The sequence below is a fragment of the Melospiza melodia genome, chromosome 1, assembly GCF_035770615.1.
Source record: "Melospiza melodia melodia isolate bMelMel2 chromosome 1, bMelMel2.pri, whole genome shotgun sequence".
Taxonomy (NCBI): Eukaryota; Metazoa; Chordata; class Aves; order Passeriformes; family Passerellidae; genus Melospiza; species Melospiza melodia.
In genome coordinates, this window is record NC_086194.1 from 530065 (window position 1) to 549993 (window position 19929).

The window sequence follows — 19929 nt, forward strand, 5'->3', positions numbered from 1 at the left end:
GAATCTGGCTGGCAGTGTCACCTTGGCACCGAGCCCTCAGCTTTGTCCCTTTGGCTCTGTCCCCTCAGTTGCATCCTTTTGGCTCTGTCCCCTCAGTTCCATCCCTTTGGCTCCATCCTTTTGGCTCTGTCCCCTGGGCTCCATCTCCTCCAGGCTCGCCGTGGGTGACCCCATGAGCCGAGGGCGGGTCCTTGCTGGGGGTGTCTCACGGGGGGTTCCAGGCTGGGGGATCACAGGCGGCCGGGGCAGGGTGGGGGTCCTGGTGGGGGGGGTCTCAGCGCAGGTCCCAGCGTGGGGGTCGCAGGCGGCCGGGGCTCCCGGGGCTCACAGGCAGCCGGGGCACGGCGCCGGTTTCTCCTCGCCGCACTCGCGCTCCGGCGCTCCCGGCACTCTCTTCTCGTCGAAGGCGCGGGCGCAGCCGCCGGCCTTGGCCCAGAGCTGCCCGCGAGGGGGCTCGGGAGGGCGGGGGGCCAGGCAGGCGGCGCAGCAGCACGGCGGGGGCAGCCCCGGCGCGCGGGGGCTCGGGCCGCCCCCGGGGCACTTACAGGGGGGCACGGGGGCCGGGGCGGCGCCGGGGCCGGGCGGGGGCTCGTCCTGCATCAGCTGCAGGAGGATGTCGGCGGCGCCCGAGGGGCTGTCGGGGCGCGCCGGGGGCGCCCCACGGGAGCAGGGCGGCAGCAGCAGCGCGGGGGGCTCGGGGCCCTTGGCCAGGGGGTCGCCGGCGGCGCAGGGCGCGGCCAGGCCGGCGCCGTGGGTGCGGCGATGCCGCAGCAGGTGAGCCTTCTGGCTGAAGCCCTTGCCGCAGTCGGTGCAGCGGAACGGCCGCTCCCCGGTGTGCGTCCGCAGGTGCACGGCCAGGTTCACCTTCTGCCGGAAGCGCTTCCCGCACTCGGCGCAGGCGTGGGGCCGCTCGGCGGCGCAGCCGTGGGGACACTCAGAGCACGCGTGGGGACACTCGGCGCAGCCGTGGGGCTGCTCGGGGCAGCCGTGGGGCCGCTCGGCGCAGGGGTGGGGCCGCTCGCAGGGGTGGGGATGCTCGGCACAGGTGCGAGGATGCTCGGCGCAGCCGCGGGGACACTCGGCGCAGGCGTGGGGCTGCTCACACGCGTGGGGCCGCTTGGGGCAGGCGTGGGGCTGCTCGCAGGGGTGGGGACACTCAGCGCAGGGGTGCGGCCGCTCGGGGCAGGGCTGTGGCTGCGGCTGCCCGCAGGTGTGGGGCCGCTCACAGGCGTGAGGATGCTCCGCACAGGCGTGGGGATGCTCCGTACAGGTGTGAGGATGTTCCGTACAGGTGTGAGGATGCTCCGCACAGGCGTGGGGGTGCTCGGCACAGGTGCGGCGCTGCTCGGCGCAGGTGTGGAGCCGCTCAGCGCAGCCGTGGGGACGCTCAGCACAAGCGTGGGGACGCTCGGCGCAGCCGTGGGGACACTTGGCGCAGGTGTGCAGCTGCTCGGCGCAGGTGTGCGGCCGCTCGGCGCCGCCGAGGCCCGGCCGGAGCCCCCCGTGCTCTGCGCAGGCCTCCCCGCAGAGCCCGCAGGGGAAGGGGCTCCCGGCGGGGTCCAGGGTGCCGGGGGCCGCGCCGGGGGTCCCGGTGTGCACGCGCTGGTGCACCCGCAGGGACAGTTTGCTCTTGAAGCGCTTGGGGCACTCGAGGCAGGTGAAGGGCTGGCGGCCCAGGTGCGTCTTCTGGTGTGCCAGCAGGTTGGGCTTCTGGGCGAAGCGCTTCCCGCACTGGGCGCAGGCGAAGGGGCGCTCGCCCGTGTGCACCCGGTAGTGCGTCACCAGGTTGCCCTTCTGGTTGAAGCGGCGGCCGCAGACGCCGCAGGTGAAGGGCCGCTCACCTGTGTGGATGCGCTGGTGGGTGGCCAGGTTGGTTTTGAGGCTGAAGCGCTTGCCGCAGGTGTCGCAGCGGAAGGGGCCGCGCCCGCCGGCGCCGTGCCCCCCGTGCCCCCCGTGCCGCGGCGCCCGCTCGCACTGCGCCAGGCCCCGCCCGCACTCGGGGCACGGCCAGGGCCGGCCCTCGCCCGCCCGCGGCCCCGGGGGGGACCCGGGGGGCTGCTCGGCGCCCGGCTCCGCGGGGGGGGCGCCAGGGCACGGCTTGTGCCCCGCGTGGCTCTTCTGGTGGGCGACGAGGGCGAGCCAGAGCCCGAAGCTGTTGCCGCACTGATTGCAGATGAAGGGCTTTTCCGGGGAGAGCACGGCCTCGCCCGGGCCCGGCTGCGCCCCCAGGGGCCCCAGGAGGGGCGGGCCGGGCGCGAAGGGCGCGGCGGGCGCCTCGGGGGGCCGCAGCAGGGGCACCTTGGGGCAGAAGCCGTCGCCGCAGTGGGCGCAGGGGAAGGAGGGCTCGGCCGGGGGCGGGGGCGGGAAGCCCTTGTCGGGGCACGGGAAGAGCTCGGCGGCGCCCTCGGGGAGCTTGGGGGCGGGCGGGAGCGGGGCGAAGGGCGCGGGGTCCTGCGGGGCGGGCGCGGGGGGCAGCAGGGCGGGCGCGGCCCCAAAGGGCGCGGCAGGGGCCGGGCCGCGCGCGGGGCAGCGGCGCTGGCGGGGGATGTGCGTCTTCTGGTGGGCCTTGAGGGACACCTTGTCCTTGAAGCACTTGTGGCACTGGGCGCAGGGGAAGGGGCGCAGGTCGGTGTGGGTGCTCTGGTGCGTGACCAGGTTGGTTTTCTGGGTGAAGCGCTTGCCGCACTGGGCGCAGGCGAAGGGCCGCTCACCTGTGTGCACCCGGTAGTGCGTCACCAGGTTGGTTTTCTGGTTGAAGCTGCGGCCGCACAGGAAGCAGGAGAAGGGCCGCTCGCCCGTGTGGATGCGCCGGTGCGTGATCAGGTTGGGCTTCTGCCGGAAGCTCTTGCCGCACTCGGGGCACACGAAGGGCGCGTCCTCGGGGCAGCCCCGCGCCGGCGCCCGCGCCCGCGCCTTGCCCTCCTCGGGGTGGGCGCCGTGGATGCGCTGGTGCGCCAGCAGGTTGGCCTTCTGCGAGAAGCTCTTGCCGCACTGGGCGCAGGGGAAGGGCCGCTCGCCCGTGTGCACGCGCCGGTGCGTCAGCAGGTTGGGCCGCTGGCTGAAGCTCTTGCCGCAGTCCCCGCAGCGGAACGGCTTCTCCCCGGTGTGGATGCGCTCGTGCGTCACCAGGCTCTGCTTCTGCCGGAAGCCCTTCCCGCACTGGGCGCAGCGGAAGGGGCCGGGGACGCCCCCCTGGGCCCCCCAGCAGCCGGCGCGGGGGGCAGGGGGGTCCCGGGGGGGCTCGGGGCCGCGCTGCCCGCCGGGGAACCAGCGGCCGGAGCTGCCGCCCGCGGCGGCCGGGAACAGCTCCAGGGAGCCGGCGCCAATCCCGGGCTTCTCCTCGGGCTCCACCTTGCTCACCCGCCCGGGCTCCACTGCACCGGAGAGAGCCCGGGGTCAGCCCGGCTCCCGCAGAACTCCAGGCTGTCCCGAGTGGGGAGGACCCGGGCCCAGCCCCCCTGAACCATGGGGGCCCTCACTGCTGAACCACGGGGACGTGGGACACCCCAAAGGGCCTCAACTCTCTAAGCCTCTCCTGATGTGTGACACCCCAAAGGGCCCCCAAATCCCCAGTTTGTGACACGCAGGTCCAAAATTGTCCAAACTGGCTCAGAATGGCAAAAAGTGGTCTAAAATGGCCAAAACTGGCTCTCAAAACTGGCCCGCAATGGCCACGAAGTGGCTCAGAATTACCACATATTGGTCATGACTAGCTGTGAACTGGCCTAGGATAGCGCCAAAATGGCTGAAAACTGGCCCAAAATGGCTGAAAAAGGTCTTTGCACTGGCTCAGAAAAACCTCTAACTGGCCCCAAAAAGTTCTAAACTGGCCCAGAACACCCCCAAAGAATCCCATCTCACCTTTTCCCCTGAGCCCCCCAGTCCCACTGCTCCCCCAGATCCGGACTCACCAGCGCAGGGGCTGCCCAGGGCCTTGGACTCCTCCGGGCCCGTCCGCGCGGCTCCGAACGGCTCCTCCGGCGGCTTCATGCCGAACAAACCCCCCGGCTTAAAGAACCGGTACCCTGGGGGGACACGGGGCAGTGCCATCGGGACCCCCGGCGCGGCTGGGACCGGGCTGATCCCGGGAGAGCCGGGCTAATCCCAGGAGAGCCGGGCTGATCCCGGGACAGCCGGGCTGATCCCGGGAGAACCGGGCTGATCCCGGGAGAACCGGGCTGATCCCGAGAGAACCAGGCTCTGGCACAGGGGATGGAGCCGCTCCTTGGGAACCGGCTCCAGGTGGGCTGGGACGGAGCCATCCTGGGCTGGGACCTGGGACGGAGCCATCCTGGGCTCTGGGCTTTCCCTGCAGCCTCTCCCAGCCCCGGGAATCCCCAGAACGCTTTCATCATCCCAGTTCAAAGTCCCCACAAAAATGCACAGAGCTCTGTGTGGAAAATCCCACCCCAGCCCCTATCCCAGGTGTCCCACCCTCCCCTCACCTGTGCAGGGATCCGAGGGGATCTCGGCGCCCACAGCATCCAGCTGGGATCCGGCCCGTGGCGCCGGGCTCAGCCGCGAATACGGGAGCAGATCCAGGGCGTGGGCGGGCTGGGGAGGGGGCAGCGGCTCAGCGGCATTTTGGGGTCATTTTGGGGTGTTTGGGGACTTTTCCCTGCGTTTGGCCACAGGCCGAGGACAGGGATTGTGCCCCTATTCCTGCATCCCAAATATGAGGGTCCTCACTCCAGGATGGAGCCCCCATCCCTGCTCCCCAAACCAGACCTCTGCTCCCCCAAATCGCATTCCCATGCCCCCAAACCAGACCCCTGCTCCCCCAAATCTCATCCCCATGCCCCCAAACCAGACCCCTGCTCCCCCAAATTATATCCCCACTCCCCCAAACCAAATCCCCGCTACCCAAACCAAACCCCTGCTCCCCCAAATCACACCCCCACCCTCCCAAACCAAATCCCTGCTCCCCCCAATTTACATCTCCACCCCACAAACCAAATCCCTGCTGCTCCAGCAGATCCCTACACCCCAAACAAGATCCTTGTTCCCCCAAAAGAGATGCCCATCCCTGCTCCTCCAGACCAGATCCCCGACCCCCAAACCCGACCCTGTCCCCCCCGTCCCCACTGCCCACCCCCCAAACCAGCTCCTTTTCCAGCCGGGACACGCACCGAGGGAGGAACCTGTCCCGAGGAGCCAGTCCCGCTTCTCCGGGCACACCGAACCCCTCCGGTCCCCCGGTCCCTCCCGGGTCCCTCTCGTGTCCCCAACCCCCGTAGCTCCGCAGGGAGGGGGTGCGGCCCCCAACGCGCCCATTTCCCGGATAAACTGCCGGGGGTCCCAGGGGTTGGGGAAAAACCCCTCGGAAAAGCCCCGGGGATCCCCCCGGAACCCCCCCAAGGCCGCGGGGGGAGCAGGAGCGGGGATCCCCCGGGAGCTCCCCCGAACCCCCGCGTACCTGGGGCGCTCCCCCCGCCGACATCGCGGCCCCTTCCCGCGCCCTGCGGCCGCTCCGGCTCCTCGGGGCTCCTTCCCGCGGCTCCGCGGCCCTTCCCGGCCTCCTTCCGCCACCGAGTCCCTCAAATGGCCGCGGCGGGTCCTGCGAGAGCGGGAGAGCCGCGCTGAGAGCGGGGATGGCGCGGGGGTGGCGCCGGAGGGGCGGCGGAACCGGGCCCGAGCAGCGCGGCGGTCCCGGAGCGGCTCCGGCGGCCTCGGCCCCCCCGTCCCCGTCCTCCTCCTCCTCCCCCCGGAATTTGGGGTGCGGAAGGCGCCGAGCGGGGCCGGATCCGGCTGTGAGCGGCGAGAGCCGGGAGCGCTGGGAGTTGTAGTTCGGGCTGGGATGGGATGGGATGGATGGGATGGGACGGGATAATGGGGTGGGATCCGATGGGATGGCAGCGGCAGCAGGGAACGGCCCCGGCACAGCATCGGCTTGTCCAGCCGGGAACGGCCCCGGGAGACGGGAATAGCCCCGGGAGAGCTGGGAACGGCCCCGGGAGAGCCGGGAATAGCCCCGGGAGCCGGCAATGGCCCCGAGAGCGGGAATAGCCCAGGGAGAACCGGGAATGGCCCCGAGAGCGGGAATAGCCCAGGGAGAACCGGGAATGGCCCCGGGAGAGCCGGGAATAGCCCCGGGAGCCGAGAATAGCCCAGGGAGAGCCGGGAATGGCCCCGAGAGAACCGGGAATAGTCCCGGGAGAGCCGGGAATAGCCCCGGGAGAGTCGGAATAGCCGCGAGACAACCGGGAATAGCCCCGGGAGAGCCGGAATAGCCCCGAGAGCGGGAATAGCCCCGGGACAGCCGAGAATAGCCCCGGGAGACCCGGGAATGGCCCCGGGAGACCCGGGAATAGCCCCGGGAGAGCCGGGAATAGCCCCGAGAGAACCGGGAATAGCCCCGAGAGAACCGGGAATAGCCCCGAGAGAACCGGGAATAGCCCCGGGAGCCGAGAATAGCCCCGGGAGAGCCGGGAATAGCCCCGGGAGAGCCGGGAATAGCCCCGGGAGAGCCGGGAATAGCCCCGGGAGAGCCGGGAATAGCCCCGGGAGAGTCGGAATAGCCGCGAGAGAACCGGGAATAGCCCCGGGAGAGCCGGAATAGCCCCGAGAGCGGGAATAGCCCAGGGAGAACCGGGAATAGCCCAGGGAGAGCCGGGAATAGCCCCGGGAGAGCCGGAATAGCCCCGAGAGAACCGGGAATAGCCCCGGGAGAGCCGGAATAGCCCCGAGAGCGGGAATAGCCCCGGGACAGCCGAGAATAGCCCCGGGAGAGCCGGGAATGGCCCCGGGAGAGCCGGGAATAGCCCCGGGAGAGTCGGAATAGCCCCGAGAGAACCGGGAATAGCCCCGAGAGAACCGGGAATAGCCCCGAGAGCGGGAATAGCCCAGGGAGAACCGGGAATAGCCCAGGGAGAACCGGGAATAGCCCAGGGAGAGCCGGGAATAGCCCCGGGAGAGCCGGAATAGCCCCGAGAGAACCGGGAATAGCCCCGGGAGAGCCGGAATAGCCCCGAGAGCGGGAATAGCCCCGGGAGAACCGGGAATAGCCCCGGGAGAACCGGGAATAGCCCCGGGAGAGCCGGGAATAGCCCCGGGAGAGCCGAGAATAGCCCCGGGAGAGCCGGGAATAGCCCCGGGAGAGCCGGGAATAGCCCCGGGAGAGCCGGGAATAGCCCCGGGAGAGCCGGAATAGCCCCGAGAGAACCGGGAATAGCCCCGAGAGAGCCGGAATAGCCCCGGGCGCCGGGAATAGCCCCGGCACAGCATCCTCCTGGCTGGAATGGCCCCGGGCGTTGGGAACAGCCCCGGCACAGCCTCGCCTCGGCAGTCAGGAAGAACCCCTGGGGCTCGGGAGGAGCCGCGGCGTGCAATCACCGCACCAGCCGGGAACGGCCGCGGGAACGGCCCCGGGAACAGCCCCGGGAGCCGGGAACGGCCTCGGGCACACCGGGCCGCGCTCCCCCGGGCCCGGCGGCTCCCGCGGCAGCTCCCGGCGATCCCGGCTCCCTCCGGTGCCGGCCGCGCCTCGGGGGCTTCGCAGTGAGCCCCGTGCGCCCCAGCACCGGCTCCCTCCCGCGGGACCCCCGGACCCGCCGCTGCCACGGGCGTCCCCCCCCTCGAGACTCCGGCAGCTCCAAGCACACCCTGGGACCCCCGAGCCCCCCCAGACTCACCCTGAGCCCCCAGAGACCCCGGACCGTGCCCCCTCCCCTCCCGGGCCACGTGACCGCGACCCCCGGGACCCTCCCCGGGAAACTCACGGGCGGCCGCTGCCCCGCCGCGCGGTGACGTCACGCGCGCGGTTACGTCAGCGCGCCGCTGACGTCATGGTGTCAGCCACGGCCGCGTCCGGCCGCGCCCCGTTCCGGGTCGGGGGGCGGGACCGGGGGCAGCGCCCCCTAGCGGCGCCATGGGACAGGGGATGGGAGGGGCCGGAGAGACCCCGCCCCCCCAGTGTCCCCCAGTGTCCCCCGGTGTCCCCAGTGTCCTCCAGTACAGCCCCAGTGTCCCGAGTGTCCCCCCGCTATCCCTTAGTGTCCCCCAGTACAGCCCGAGTGTCCCCCCGCTATCCCTTAGTGTCTCCCAGTACAGCCCCGGTGTCTCCCAGTGTTCCCCAGTGTCTCCAGTGTCCTCCAGTACAGCCCCAGTGTCCCGAGTGTCCCCCCACTACCCCTTAGTGTCTCCCAGTACAGCCCCGGTGTCTCCCAGCGTTCCCCAGTGTCTCCAGTGTCCCCCAGTACAGCCCCAGTGTCCCGAGTGTCCCCCCACTATCCCTTAGTGTCCCCCAGTACAGCCCCAGTGTCCCGAGTGTCCCCCCACTATCCCTTAGTGTCCCCCAGTACAGCCCCAGTGTCCCAAGTGCCCCCCCGCTATCCCTTAGTGTCCCCCAGTACAGCCCCAGTGTCCTGAGTGTCCCCCCGCTATCTCTTTGTGTCCCCCAGTACAGCCCCAGTGTCCCGAGTGTCCCCCCACTGTCCCTTAGTGTCCTCCAGTGCAGCTCCAGTGTCCCCAGCATCCCCCCGTGTCCCCCAGTACAGCCCCAGTGTCTCCAGTTCCTCCCAGTAAGTTCCAGAGCCCCACAGCGTCCCCCACCGTCCCCCAGCACAGCCCCGGTGTCCCCCGGTGCCCCCCCGTGCCAGCCGCACCCCCTGGCGCTCCTCGGTGCCCCCCCCCCCCCCACCTCCGGATATCGCCCCCACCCCATGCCCCGGCCGTCAGCACCTCCCTCTCCCCCCAGTCCTGCTGCCGGGAGGGGACACCCGGACCAGGACGGCCGGGAAGAGCGGGAGGCTGTTCCCAGGGTCTGGAGCACATTCCCGGGGAGCAGGAGCTGTTCCCGGGGCTGCAGGGTGTTCCCAGAGGACTGAAGCCCGTTCCCGGGGGACAGGAGCCCGTTCCCGGGGGCAGGATGTGACTCCCGGTGGGACATGACAACACTCGCGATGGGACACGAAGCCACCCCTGGGGAACTGGAGGTTGTTCCCAGGAGCCATTCCCGGGGATCAGGAGCCGTTCCCGGGGATCAGGAGCCGTTCCCGGGGCTGTAGGGTGTTCCTAGAGGACTGAAGCCCATTCCCGGGGATCAGGAGCCGTTCCCGGGGGGCAGAAACCGTTCCCGGGGATCAGGAGCCGTTCCCGGGGCTGCAGGGTGTTCCCAGAGGACTGAAGCCCATTCCCGGGAGGCAGGACCCCTTCCCGGGGATCAGGAGCCGTTCCCGGGGATCAGGAGCCGTTCCCGGGGGGCAGGATCCCATTCCCGGGGGGCAGGAGCCGTTCCCGGGGATCAGGAGCCGTTCCCGGGGGCAGGAGCCCTTCCCAGGGATCAGGAGCCGTTCCCGGGGGGCAGGATCCCATTCCCGGGGGGCAGGACCCCTTCCCGGGGGGCAGGATCCCATTCCCGGGGGGCAGGACCCATTCCCGGGGATCAGGAGCCGTTCCCGAGGGGCAGGATCCCATTCCCGGGGATCAGGAGCCGTTCCCGAGGGGCAGGATCCCATTCCCGGGGATCAGGAGCCGTTCCCGGGGGGCAGGAGCCGTTCCCGGGGGGCAGAAGCCGTTCCCGGGAATCAGGAGCCCTTGCCGGGGATCAGGAGCCGTTCCCGGGGAGCAGGAGCCGTTCCCGGGGCCGCAGGGCGCTCCCAGGGCAGGATGGCATTCCCAGCAGCCCATGACGCCATTCCCGGGATCTATCCCATCCCACTGATCCCATCCCACCCCGCTATCCCATTCCATTATCCCACCCCATTATCCCACCCCATTATCACATCCCATCCCACCCCATTATCCCACCGGTCCCACCGCGGCCCCTCCTCCCGCGCCCCGCGGCGGGGGTGGGGGTGACCCACGGGGCCGTCCCGGGGGCGGATTTGGGGGCAGATCCCAGGAAATGGGCTCATGCCGGCCCGCCGCCAGCGGCCCGCGGCTCGGTGCGATCGGTGAGGCCGCGGCGGGCGGGATGGCGCTGCCGGTGCGGCGGTGGCTGCCGCTGGCGCTGGCCCTGGCGCTGGCCCTGGCGGCGGCCGCGGGGCAGTCCCCGCTGCAGCGGCGCGTGGTGCGAGACGTGCTCGAGTATTTCCACGGGCGCAGCAACGTGCACTTCCTCTTCAAGGAGCGGGAGCTGGACGGGGTCATCGAGCGGGTCCGTAACGGCGCTGCGCACCGGGAGCCGCGCCCGGGAGCGGGAAACGGGAACGGGAACGGGGAGGGGATGGAGCGGCCGGGGGGGAACAGCGGTGAAAGGGTCATCGAGGGGTGGGCAGGGATTGGCATCGGGGACTGGGGGCTCAGGGTGGCCACGGGGGCAGGGAGGGGGTCAGCGAGGAACTGAGCAAGGATTGGGGTTGGGATCAGGGACTGGGGGCTCAGGATGTCCACAAGACCAGGGAGGTGGACAGCAAGGGGGAGAGCAGGGATTGGGATCGGGGATTGGGGGTCCAGGGTGGGGGTCCTGGAGGGGGCATGGGGGCAACAGGATTCGGGGTTGGGATTCGGGGTTCAGGGTCCGGTATGACCATGGGAATGGGGAGGGGATTGGGGTGTCCTGGAGGGACAGAGAGAGGGTTGGGGTGGGGATTGGGGTGTCCTGGAGGGACAGAGAGGGTTGAGGTGTCCCAGAGGGAACAGAGAGGATTGGGGAGGGTGTTGGGGTGTCCTGGATGGAACAGGAGATGAACAGGATTGTCCAGCAGGCGAGTTTGGGATTTGGGATTTGGGGTTCAGGGTCCGGGATGGCCACAGGAATGGGGAGGGGGTCGGGTGTCCCACAGGGAGGGGGTGGGCGCAGGGTGCCCCGGGGTGCCCAGGACCGGCCCTGCTGGCCGGGCTGAGCTCGGTTATTCATTAACAGATCCAAACTGATCCCGGTGCCCCCGGAGCCGGGGCCATCCCGGGCTGCCCCTGCACACTGTCCCGTGTCTGGGGAGGGCCAGGACTCTAGGGACCCCCACCCTGGGCCAGGACTCCAGGGACCCCCACCCTGGGCCACGTGCCCACCTTGGGGCCACCCTGGGGTCATTCCTGGGATGGGTTTACCTGAGGGTTTCCAGCATTCAGGATCCCTCCCGGGGTTCAGGGTCCTGCCTGAGATTTGGGGTTCCTGTGGGAGCTTTGGGGTCCCTCTCAGGGGTTGGCATCTGTGGGGTTCAGGGTCTCCCCCAGCATTTGGGGTCCCTGTGGGGTGGTTGGGTCACTCCTGGGGTTTGGGGTCTCGCTGGGGGCTGCATTCCCTGGGGGTCTATGGGGTTTGGGAGTCCCCCCAGAGATCAGGATCCCTCTGGGGAGCCCTGCCGTGCCCTGCCACGCCCTGCCACCCCTATTCCCCCAGGAGGACCCTTCGGGGACCTTTGTGCAGCTCCGCCTGGGCCTGGCACAGACCACGTGTCGGAAGCGAGCGCCGCAGCGGCACTGCCGGGTGCTGGAGAGCCGGGTGAGGCACCTGGGGACATGTCCTGAGGTGTCCCTCCTCCCCGGGGACTGTCCTGGGCTGTCCCTCCTCCCCGGGGACTGTCCTGGGCTGTCCTTTTACCCCTGGGGCACACGGCGTGTCCCTCCTCCCTGGGGACGTGTCTTGGGACTGTCCTTCCTCCCCTGGGGCACCTGGGGTGTCCCTTTTCCCCTGGGGCCCATCCCTGGGCGTCCCCCATCCCTGGGTGTCCCCTCTCCCTTGTCCCCATCCCAGGACTCCCCCAGGCCCCCTGTCCCCCCACCCGGGTGCTGTGGGTGGCTCAGAGGGGACGGTGTGGGTGCCCGAGGGTCCCCAGGGCTCCCGGGGGTGACATCCCCGGGTGTCCCCAGCGCAAGCCGACCTGCCTGGCCTGCTACAAGTTCGACACCGGCGACGTGCCCAAGGTGCTGGACAAGTACCACAACTGCGGCCCCCAGCCACCACCTGGCGGCCAAGGTGAGGTGTCCCCGACGCCCCCCGGTGCCCCCCGGCATGTGCCCGGCCGGTGCCAGCCCCTGTGTGCCCGCAGGAGATCCGGCAGCGGGACGAGGCCGAGTGCCGGGCGGTGGAGGAGGCGGGCAGAGGGGGGGACACGCCGTACCTGCCCGGGATGTTCGCCTTCTCCCGGGGGCTGCCGGCCTAGGTGGGTACGGGGACAGGGGGCAGGGGGCGCAGGGAGCCCACCACAGCCCCTCCGTGTCCCCTGGGCATAGGTAGGTATGGATACCCCGGGACAAGGGGCACAGGGAGCCCACCACAGCCCCTCTGTGTCCCCTGGGTGGGTATGGACACTCTGGAACAGGGGACACTGACCCCACCACAGCCCCTCCGTGTCCCCTGGGTGGGTACGGGGACAGGGGACAGGGGACACAGGGACCCCATCTCAGCCCCTCCGTGTCCCCTGGGTGGGTATGGACACTCTGGAACAGGGGACACTGACCCCACCACAGCCCCTCCGTGTCCCTTTCCAGGCTCCACGGCACCGATGGACGCTGCCACCGCCTGCCCCGCTTGTCACCCCCCAGCCCCCTCCGACCCAGGAGGGTCCTGGATGTGTCCCCCCCTCCTGCCTGTCCCCTCTTGTCCCCAATAAACCCAGCGCTGGCTCCGCTCTCGTGGCTCTTATTTCACCTGGCACCCCCCAATGTCCCCAGAGATGAGATGGGGACACGGTGGGTGGGCAGTGGGCACTGGGCTCCGTGCCACCACTGCCTGTGTTACCCCTTGTCCCCAGGGCTGAAAGACAGGGACACAATGGGTGAGAGACCCCTGAGGCGGCAGGACAGAGGGACACTGGAGGGTGGGACACGTTTAATGCACAGTGCCACCACGTGCCCTGTCCCCAACACGTGCCCCAGCCGAGGCTGGGCTCCCCACGGCTGCTCTGGTGCTCCCTGGGGATCCTCTGCTGGGCTGGGGTGGCTCTGGGGGTGCCCCAGCTCCAGTGTGGGGGTCCCAGGGCTCACAGGAGCAGGGAGACAGGCTTGTGGTGGCTCTGGGGGTCTCAGGGTGACACTGTGGGCTCTGGGGGCTTTCCTGGATCCATTTCTGGGCTCCCACAGATAAGGAAACGCAGCTGGGCAGGGGTGGCACTGAGGGGCTCCCAGCCCTGGCTTGGGGTCTCACACTTGGGAGGATGAGGGATCTGGACTGGTGCTGGCTCTGGGGGTGTCCCAGCCCTGGTTTCGGGGTCCCACAGCTCAGGCTGTGGTGGCTCTGGGAGTTCTTTCTCCTGGTCCCATTTTCAGGGTCCTGTGGCTCAGACAATGGTGGCTTTGGGCTGTGGTGGCTCTGGGGATTCTCCTGGCCCTGGTTTTGGGGTCCTGTGGCTCAGATGATGGTTGCTTTGGGGGTTCTCCTGGCCCCGTTTTTGGGGTCCTGTGGCTTAGATGATGGTGGCTTTGGGCTGTGGTGGCTCTGGAGGTTCTCCATTCCCATCTTTGGGGATTTTCCATTCCTATTTTGGGGGCTTTCCATTCCAATCTTTGAGGATCCTCCATTCCAATCTTTAGGGGTTCTCCATTCCCATTTTTGGGGGTTCTCCATTCCAATCTTTGGGGTTGTGTGGCTCAGATGATGATGGCTTTGGCCTGTGGTGGCTCTGGGGGTTCTCCATTCCCATCTTTGGGTGTTCTCCATTCCCATCTTTGGGTGTTCTCCATTGCCATCTTTGGGGTTCTCCATTGCCATTTTTGGGCTCCTGTGGCTCAGATGAGGGTGACTCTCTGGGAGTTCTCCTGGCCCTGTTTTTGGGCTCCTGTGGCTCGGATGATGGTGGCTCTGGGCTGTGGCTGTTCTCCATTCCCACCTTTGCGTTCCCCAGCCCAGCCAAGGCCGTGTCCAGCCCGCGTGTCCCCGCGGCGCTCAGAACCCGAAGTCGCCGTGCTGGCGGCGGCCGAGGGCGCGCTGTGCCTGCGCGATGGAGTCGTCGGCGCGGCGGCCGAGCTCGCGGCACTCGCGCAGGGCCTGGCCCAGCTGCCGCGTGGCCTCCTCCAGCACGGCGCTGCGCCGCGCCGGCCGCGCCTCCCAGAACCCGGCGCGCACCCAGGGCTGCGGCGGCTCCGCGGGCGCCACGGCGGCGGCGGCGGGCGCGCCCTCCCCGTCCAGCGCCGCGTCCAGCTCGCGGCACAGGCGGAAGAGCTCGCTGCCGCGGCCCGCCACGCGCTGCCCGTCGATGGCCTTGAGGCCGGGCAGCATGGCGGCCAGCGCGGCGCGGTAGGCCGGCGCGGCGCACAGCGGGTTGGCCAGGCCGCCGCGCGGGTCCCGCAGGCGCAGGCTCTCCAGGTGCCGCAGGCCCTGCAGGCAGCGCAGCTGGCGCAGGCTGCGCAGGCGGTTGCCCGCCAGGTTGAGCTGGCGCAGGCTGCGGCAGCCCCGCAGCGGCTCCACGCTGGCCACGCGGTTGGCGGCCAGGTTGAGCACGGCCAGGGCGCGCAGCGCGGCCAGCGGCGCCAGCCCCGCGATGGCGTTGCCCGACAGGTCCAGCCACTCGAGGTTGGAGCAGTCGGCCAGGCAGCCCAGGTGCGCGATGCCGCGGCCCCGCAGCCGCAGCAGCAGGATGGACTCCAGCGAGAACTCGCCCGTCGTGGCCTTGAGCAGCGCCGGCGTCACCCGCACCCCGGAGCCTTCGTCCTCCTCCTCCTCCTCCTCCTCCTCTTCCTCCTCTGAGGGCTCCGACACCTCCGGCTCCTCTGGTGCCTCCTCCCCGCGCCCCTCCATCCCTGCGGGGAGGTCCTGGGGGGACAGCGGGGCTGGGGTGGCACCGGGGACCACCGGGGCGGCCTTGGGGTGCCCTGGGGTGTGGGGACACGTGTAGTGTGCAAGTGGGGCACAGGGACACACGTGGGGCATGACTGGGGGTGTCACCTGTTCCTCCCCACGCCCCTCCATCCCCATGAGGGGTCCCGAGCAGGGAAAGGGGCTGAGGGTGGCACTGGGGAATGCTCTGGAAGGACACGCTGGCTATGGGGTATCCTGGGATGTGGGGACACGTGTGGGACACATCTGGGCAGGCACTGGGGTGCAGAGACATCTGTGGGAAACATGTGGGGGTGTCTTGGGGGCTGGGGACACCGGTAGGACCCAAAGGCCATCAGTGTGGTCGGGGGACACGCGGGGGGTCATTACTGGGGTGAACCTGGGGCACAGGGACAGCCCCAGAGCCCACGGGGAGCCCCCACACCCCAACCGGCCCTCACCCCCACACCCCTCAGACCCACCGTGTTCCATCCCCCCGGTGCCCCCAGACCTCCCCATTCCCCCCGTCGGTGCCCCCGTTACACCCCAGCGCTCCCGGATCCAGCCCCGTCCCCACAGATCCCCCCCCGTTCCCTCCCCGCTGCTCCCAGACCCTTTTGTGGTGTCCCCGTAAACCCCCCCGAGGCCCTCCATTCCACCCGCCCCTCTCCGCCCCCCAGGCCCCCCAAAATTCCCCAAATTCCCCAAATTCCCCCCAAATCCCCGCTACCCCCCCTGCCCCCCCCCCCCGCTCTCACCGCACGGCGGCTCCCGGCGGCCCCCGAGGCCCCGCCCCCCGTTGCCATGGGGATTAGACCCCGCCCCCGTTACCATAGGGACGAGATTCCTCCCACCACGAGGCCACACCCCCGTCTCGCCCCTTGCTTGGCCACGCCTCCTTCGGGGCCACGCCCCCTTCTCCCGCCCCACGCTGCCCCCGGCCCGTGTGCGGGGCCCGAGATCCCGGAGATTTCCATAAAAACGGGGCTTTATTGGCACTGCGGGACGCCCCCCGCCGCCCCCTGCCCGTGGGGGGAACACCCCTCCCGGAGATTTTCATAAAAACGGGGCTTTATTGGCACTGCGGCCTCACCCCCGCCGCCCCCTGCCCATGGGGAGGCATCCCTCCCGTCCCCGCCCGGGGGTCCCCCCGCGTCCCTCACCGGGGGCTTTCCAGCGCCACCGGCCACATCGCTCAGGGGCTGCTCCTGCACCGCTGCCGGTGGCAGAATGGGCCGGGATCCTCTGGGATGCTGTGGGATCCCCCTGCCGGGGCCCCCGGCACATCCCGGCGCTCAGGACGTGGCACCGGCGCAGGTGAGGGGTGAGGGGCTGAGGGGTGACCACCGGCACTGCTGCAGGCACTGGCACAGCTCGGTGCAGAGTGCCAAGGATGCAGCACTGGCAGCCGCTGGGAAACCCAGCCCTTCCCAGTGCTCAGGATGTGCCACTGGGGAACCTGGCACACCCCAGTGCTCAGGATGTGCCGCTGGCTGCCACTGGGGGCCCTGGCACATCCCCGGGCAGCCATCAGGGTCCATGGCACCTCCCAGCACCTCCTGACACCGCAGTGCCAGGGATTCACCATCGGCATCCACCGGAGCCCCTGACACCTGTGGGCATTCAGGGGCACAGGGTGGGGGGCTCTGGCCAGCCCAGCTGGGACCCAGTGACACCGGTGCCAGGGACAGTGGTGGCCGTGGCCATCCCCGCACCGGTGGTGCCCGTCTCCGTCGCCATCCCCGTGCCCATCCCCGTGCCCATCCCTGTGCCCGTCCCCGTGCCGTGGGTGCGCTCGTGGCGCTCCAGGTGCGTTTTGCGGGTGAAGCCGCGGCCGCAGCGGGCGCAGTGGTGCGGCCGCAGCCCCGTGTGCACGGCCTGGTGCCGGCCCAGGTTGGTCTTGGAGCTGAAGCGGCGGCCGCAGCGGGCGCAGGCGTGGGGCCGCGTGCCCGAGTGCACCAGCAGGTGCCGCGCCAGGTGCGCCTTGCGCCCGAAGCCGCGCCCGCACTGGGGGCACGTGAAGGGGCGCTGGGCGGGGGGCACCTGCGGGGCGTCCTGGGGGTCCTGGCCGTGGCCCTGGCTGCTTTTGGCACCGGGCACCTGCGGCTGGTGCTGGTGGTCGTAGGCACCAGGAACCTGAGGCTGGTGCTGGTGGTCCTGAGCACCGGGTGCCTGCGGGGGCTGCAGGAGGGGCGGGGGGTCCTGGGCACAGCCGCGGCCGCCATTGGCACCGGGCACCTGTGGCAGGAGCTGGGGGTCCTGCACGAAGGGGGGCTCGGCTGTGGGCACCGGTGCGGGGTGCTGGGGGTCCTGGGCCCCGGGCTCCTGTGGGGGCTGCAGGGGGTGCTGGGGGTCCTGGGCACAGCCGAGGGCTTGGCTCTCCAGGTGCTGCCACAGGTGCGATGACGAGCTCTGCTTCCAGGGGATGCCCGTGCCACACTGGGGGCAAATGAGCAGATTCTCCTCGGCAGGGCCGTCCCCGTCCCCGTGCTCATCCAGGTGTCCGTTCCCAGCTCCCGGCACCGCTCCCGTGTGCAGCCCCAGGTGCGGAGCAGGGCTCTGCTTCCAGGCGAGGCTGATCTCACACCCCGGGCAGGGCAGCGGCTTCTCCTCGGCAGGGCCGTGCCCATCCCCGTGCCCATGCCCATGCCCGTGGCCCGGGGCGGGGTCCCCGTGCAGGCGCAGGTGGCGCAGCAGGTGCTGGCGGTGGGCGAAGCGGCGGGCGCAGCGCGGGCAGGGGTGCGGCCGCTCCCCGGTGTGCGTGCGCAGGTGCCGGTCCAGGTGCGTTTTCTTGCGGAAGCGGCGGGCGCAGCGCGGGCAGGGGTAGGGCCGCTCGCCGGTGTGCGTGCGCAGGTGCGAGCGCAGGTGGATGCGCTGGCGGAAGCGGCTGGCCGCAGTGCGGGCACGGGAAGGGCCGCTCGCCCGTGTGCACCCGCAGGTGCCGCGTCAGGTGCGCCTTCTTGCCGAAGGCCTTCCCGCACTGCGGGCAGCAGAAGGGCCGCGGGCCGGGCTGCGAGCGGCGCCCGCGCCCCCCGGGGCCGGGGCTCATCCCCGCGCCCGTGCCGGTGCCGGTGCCCATCCCGAAGGCGATCCCGACGCTGTCCAGGTGCGGCCCCGGCCCCCAGGCCGGCAGCACCCCGTAGCCCAGCTCCTCGGGGCACGGCTCCTCCGCCTTGCAGGCGCCGGCGATCCCCGGGGGCCCGGCGGGCTCGGGGGGGAAGGCGCCGGGCAGGGGCGGCGGCGCCAGCGGGGCCCCGGTTCCGGCTGCGGCCGCCCAGGCCTCGGCCTCATCGTCCTCCTCCTCCACCTTCACCTTCCGCACCAGCCACGGCCCTGCGGGGACACGGGAGGGGACGTGCCAACGCCAGCATATCCTGGCACAGCCACCGGGACACGGGAGCTGCCATCCAATGACGTGGAGCTGCCACTGGCACCGGGCACGGTGACCACCTAGGCCAACGGCACTGGGAACGTGGTGACCGTCACTTCAAGGACCGGGCACAGTCCCTGGCCCTGGGGACATGGTGACCATGCCCCAGGGACCCAGCGCTGCCACCAGGCCCAGGACAGGGTGACAGTGACCGTGTGGCCCCAGCGCTCCCGGGACACGCCTGGCACTGCCGCTGTGACCGTCCCTCACCTGAGTCGTGCAGCTCTGGCTCCCCTGGATCATCCCTGTCATCCTCGGGGGGCACCTCCGCCTTGGGGACCACCAGCCATTCTGGGGGGACAAAGAGCCACAGACAGGTCCCTCCCGGCTCAGGGGGGCCCCGAGCCCCCCGGGACCCCACCGAGACCCCCCCGAATCCCCCAGTGCCCACCTGAGCCGGTGCATCCCGGCGCTTCCATCTCCTCCGGCTCCGTCCTGGCCACGGGGGGACCTGCGGGAGGGGGGAGGGGGCAGGCGGTGAGCCCCCCCAGACCCGAGCTCGGGACCCCCTGCCCGCCGGGGGGGTCGGGATGCCCGGGACCCCCGGGCACGGTGGGGGCGGACACTCTCCTGTCCTGCCTGGTGGGTCCGGGGGGTCTGGAGGGGTTCGGGGGCAATCCGGGGGGTTCAGGGGGGCCAAGCAGGGTTCGCAGGGATCCGGGGGTCTCTCGGGGGATTCCGGGGGGCTCTGGGGTGTTCCAAGGGGTTCCCGTGGAGCGGCGTCCCCGTCCTGGTTCCCCAGGAGCTCACGGCCGCCCCAGCCCCGCTCTCCGTCCGCCCTGGGCCCCCCCGTACCCCCACCCGAGCCCTTTCCGCACCCCCGGCCCCCCTCGGTCGCCCCCCGAGCCGTTTTTGTTCCCCGCTGTCCCCTCCGTGTCCCCTTCCCGTCCCCGCCCGCCCATCCTGCCCCTCCCCGCCGGCCCCCCGCCCTTCCTGCCGCCCCCGGTGCCGCCCCCGGTGCCGCTCCCGGTCACGATCCCGCTCCGCTCCCGCTCCCGCCGTACCCGCGGCCTCGGGGCTGCCCCGGCCCCACCGGCGCCGCCGCCGCCGCGCCCCGCCCCCCGCGGTGGCCGCCGGTCCCCCCGCCCCGCCGGGACCGCCCCCCCCGTGCCCGCACCCCCCCGCTCCCCCGTGCGTGCCCCCGGTGTCCCCGTGTGTCCGCACCCCTGCGCCGAACCGCGTGGGCCCCGTGGGCGGGACACGGACACGGACACGGACACGGCTGGGCTGGGGACAGCATGGGGGGGGCATGGGGACACGGACAGGGACACAGGGGGGACACGGACACGGACACGGACATGGCCGGGCTGGGGACAGCATGGGGGGGCATGGGGACACGGACAGGGACACAGGGGGGACACAGGGGGTACATGGACAGGGACACAGGGGGGACACCAGAGGCCTTGGGGACACTCAGGGAGACGTGGGGAGAACAATGGGCAAGGACACCGGATAGAAACGGCCACACGAAGGGCATGGAGGGGACATGGAGGGCACGGGGGGACACAGGGGGGACACGGAGGACACGGGGGGGACACAGGGGGGACACGGAGGACACTGTGTGGGGGGACGTGGGAGAACACAGGACCGGGCTGTGAGGGTACATGGGGCTGGGAGGACACAGGAGACAAGAGGGGACACAGGACAGGGACATGGGGACACAGGTGGGGTACAGGGGAAACAGACAGGACACGAGGGGACACGCGACAGGGACGTGGGGACATGGAGGGTTACAGGGGACACAGACAGGACACAAGGGGACACGGGGGACTGAGCGTGAGCAGGACCCGCTGTCCTGCCACATCCGTGTCCCTGTGCCCCGTGCCGGATCCCGGATGTCCCGTGCCATTGCCTTCTCCCAGGA

General features: G+C 70.9%; 3 protein-coding genes across 3 annotated transcripts; 1 reads left to right on the plus strand and 2 right to left on the minus strand.

Moving 5' to 3' along the window:
* Positions 1-324: 324 nt before the first annotated feature.
* Positions 325-19110, minus strand: LOC134428941 (uncharacterized). The gene is given in 13 exon segments (XM_063176013.1): positions 325-3374; positions 3912-4025; positions 4446-4572; positions 5417-5698; positions 9748-10405; positions 11874-12040; positions 13814-14691; positions 15729-15851; positions 16267-17521; positions 17523-17968; positions 18276-18356; positions 18457-18516; positions 19070-19110. Coding segments are annotated over 12 exon segments (7209 nt in total). The 5' UTR covers positions 18485-18516; positions 19070-19110.
* Positions 9899-12512, plus strand: RARRES2 (retinoic acid receptor responder 2). The gene is given in 6 exon segments (XM_063166333.1): positions 9899-10096; positions 11282-11383; positions 11752-11832; positions 11834-11857; positions 11931-12044; positions 12352-12512. Coding segments are annotated over 5 exon segments (504 nt in total). The 5' UTR covers positions 9899-9913; the 3' UTR covers positions 12352-12512.
* On the minus strand, positions 12698-15441 carry LRRC61 (leucine rich repeat containing 61). Its single transcript, XM_063165682.1, has 2 exons — positions 15394-15441; positions 12698-14632 (listed from the first exon to the last, which is right to left on the minus strand). The coding sequence occupies exons 1-2, from the start codon at positions 15439-15441 to the stop codon at positions 13766-13768; spliced, it is 915 nt and encodes a 304-aa protein (XP_063021752.1). The 3' UTR covers positions 12698-13765.
* Positions 19111-19929: the final 819 nt, after the last annotated feature.

Coding starts and splice junctions, on each gene's coding strand:
- LRRC61 (XM_063165682.1), bottom strand. CDS start 15,441: ATGGCAACGGGGGGCGGGGCCTCGGGGGCCGCCGGGAGCCGCCGTGCG. Junction 14,633..15,393: donor CCGCCGGGAGCCGCCGTGCG/GTGAGAGCGGGG, acceptor CTGTCCCCCCAG/GACCTCCCCGCAGGGATGGA.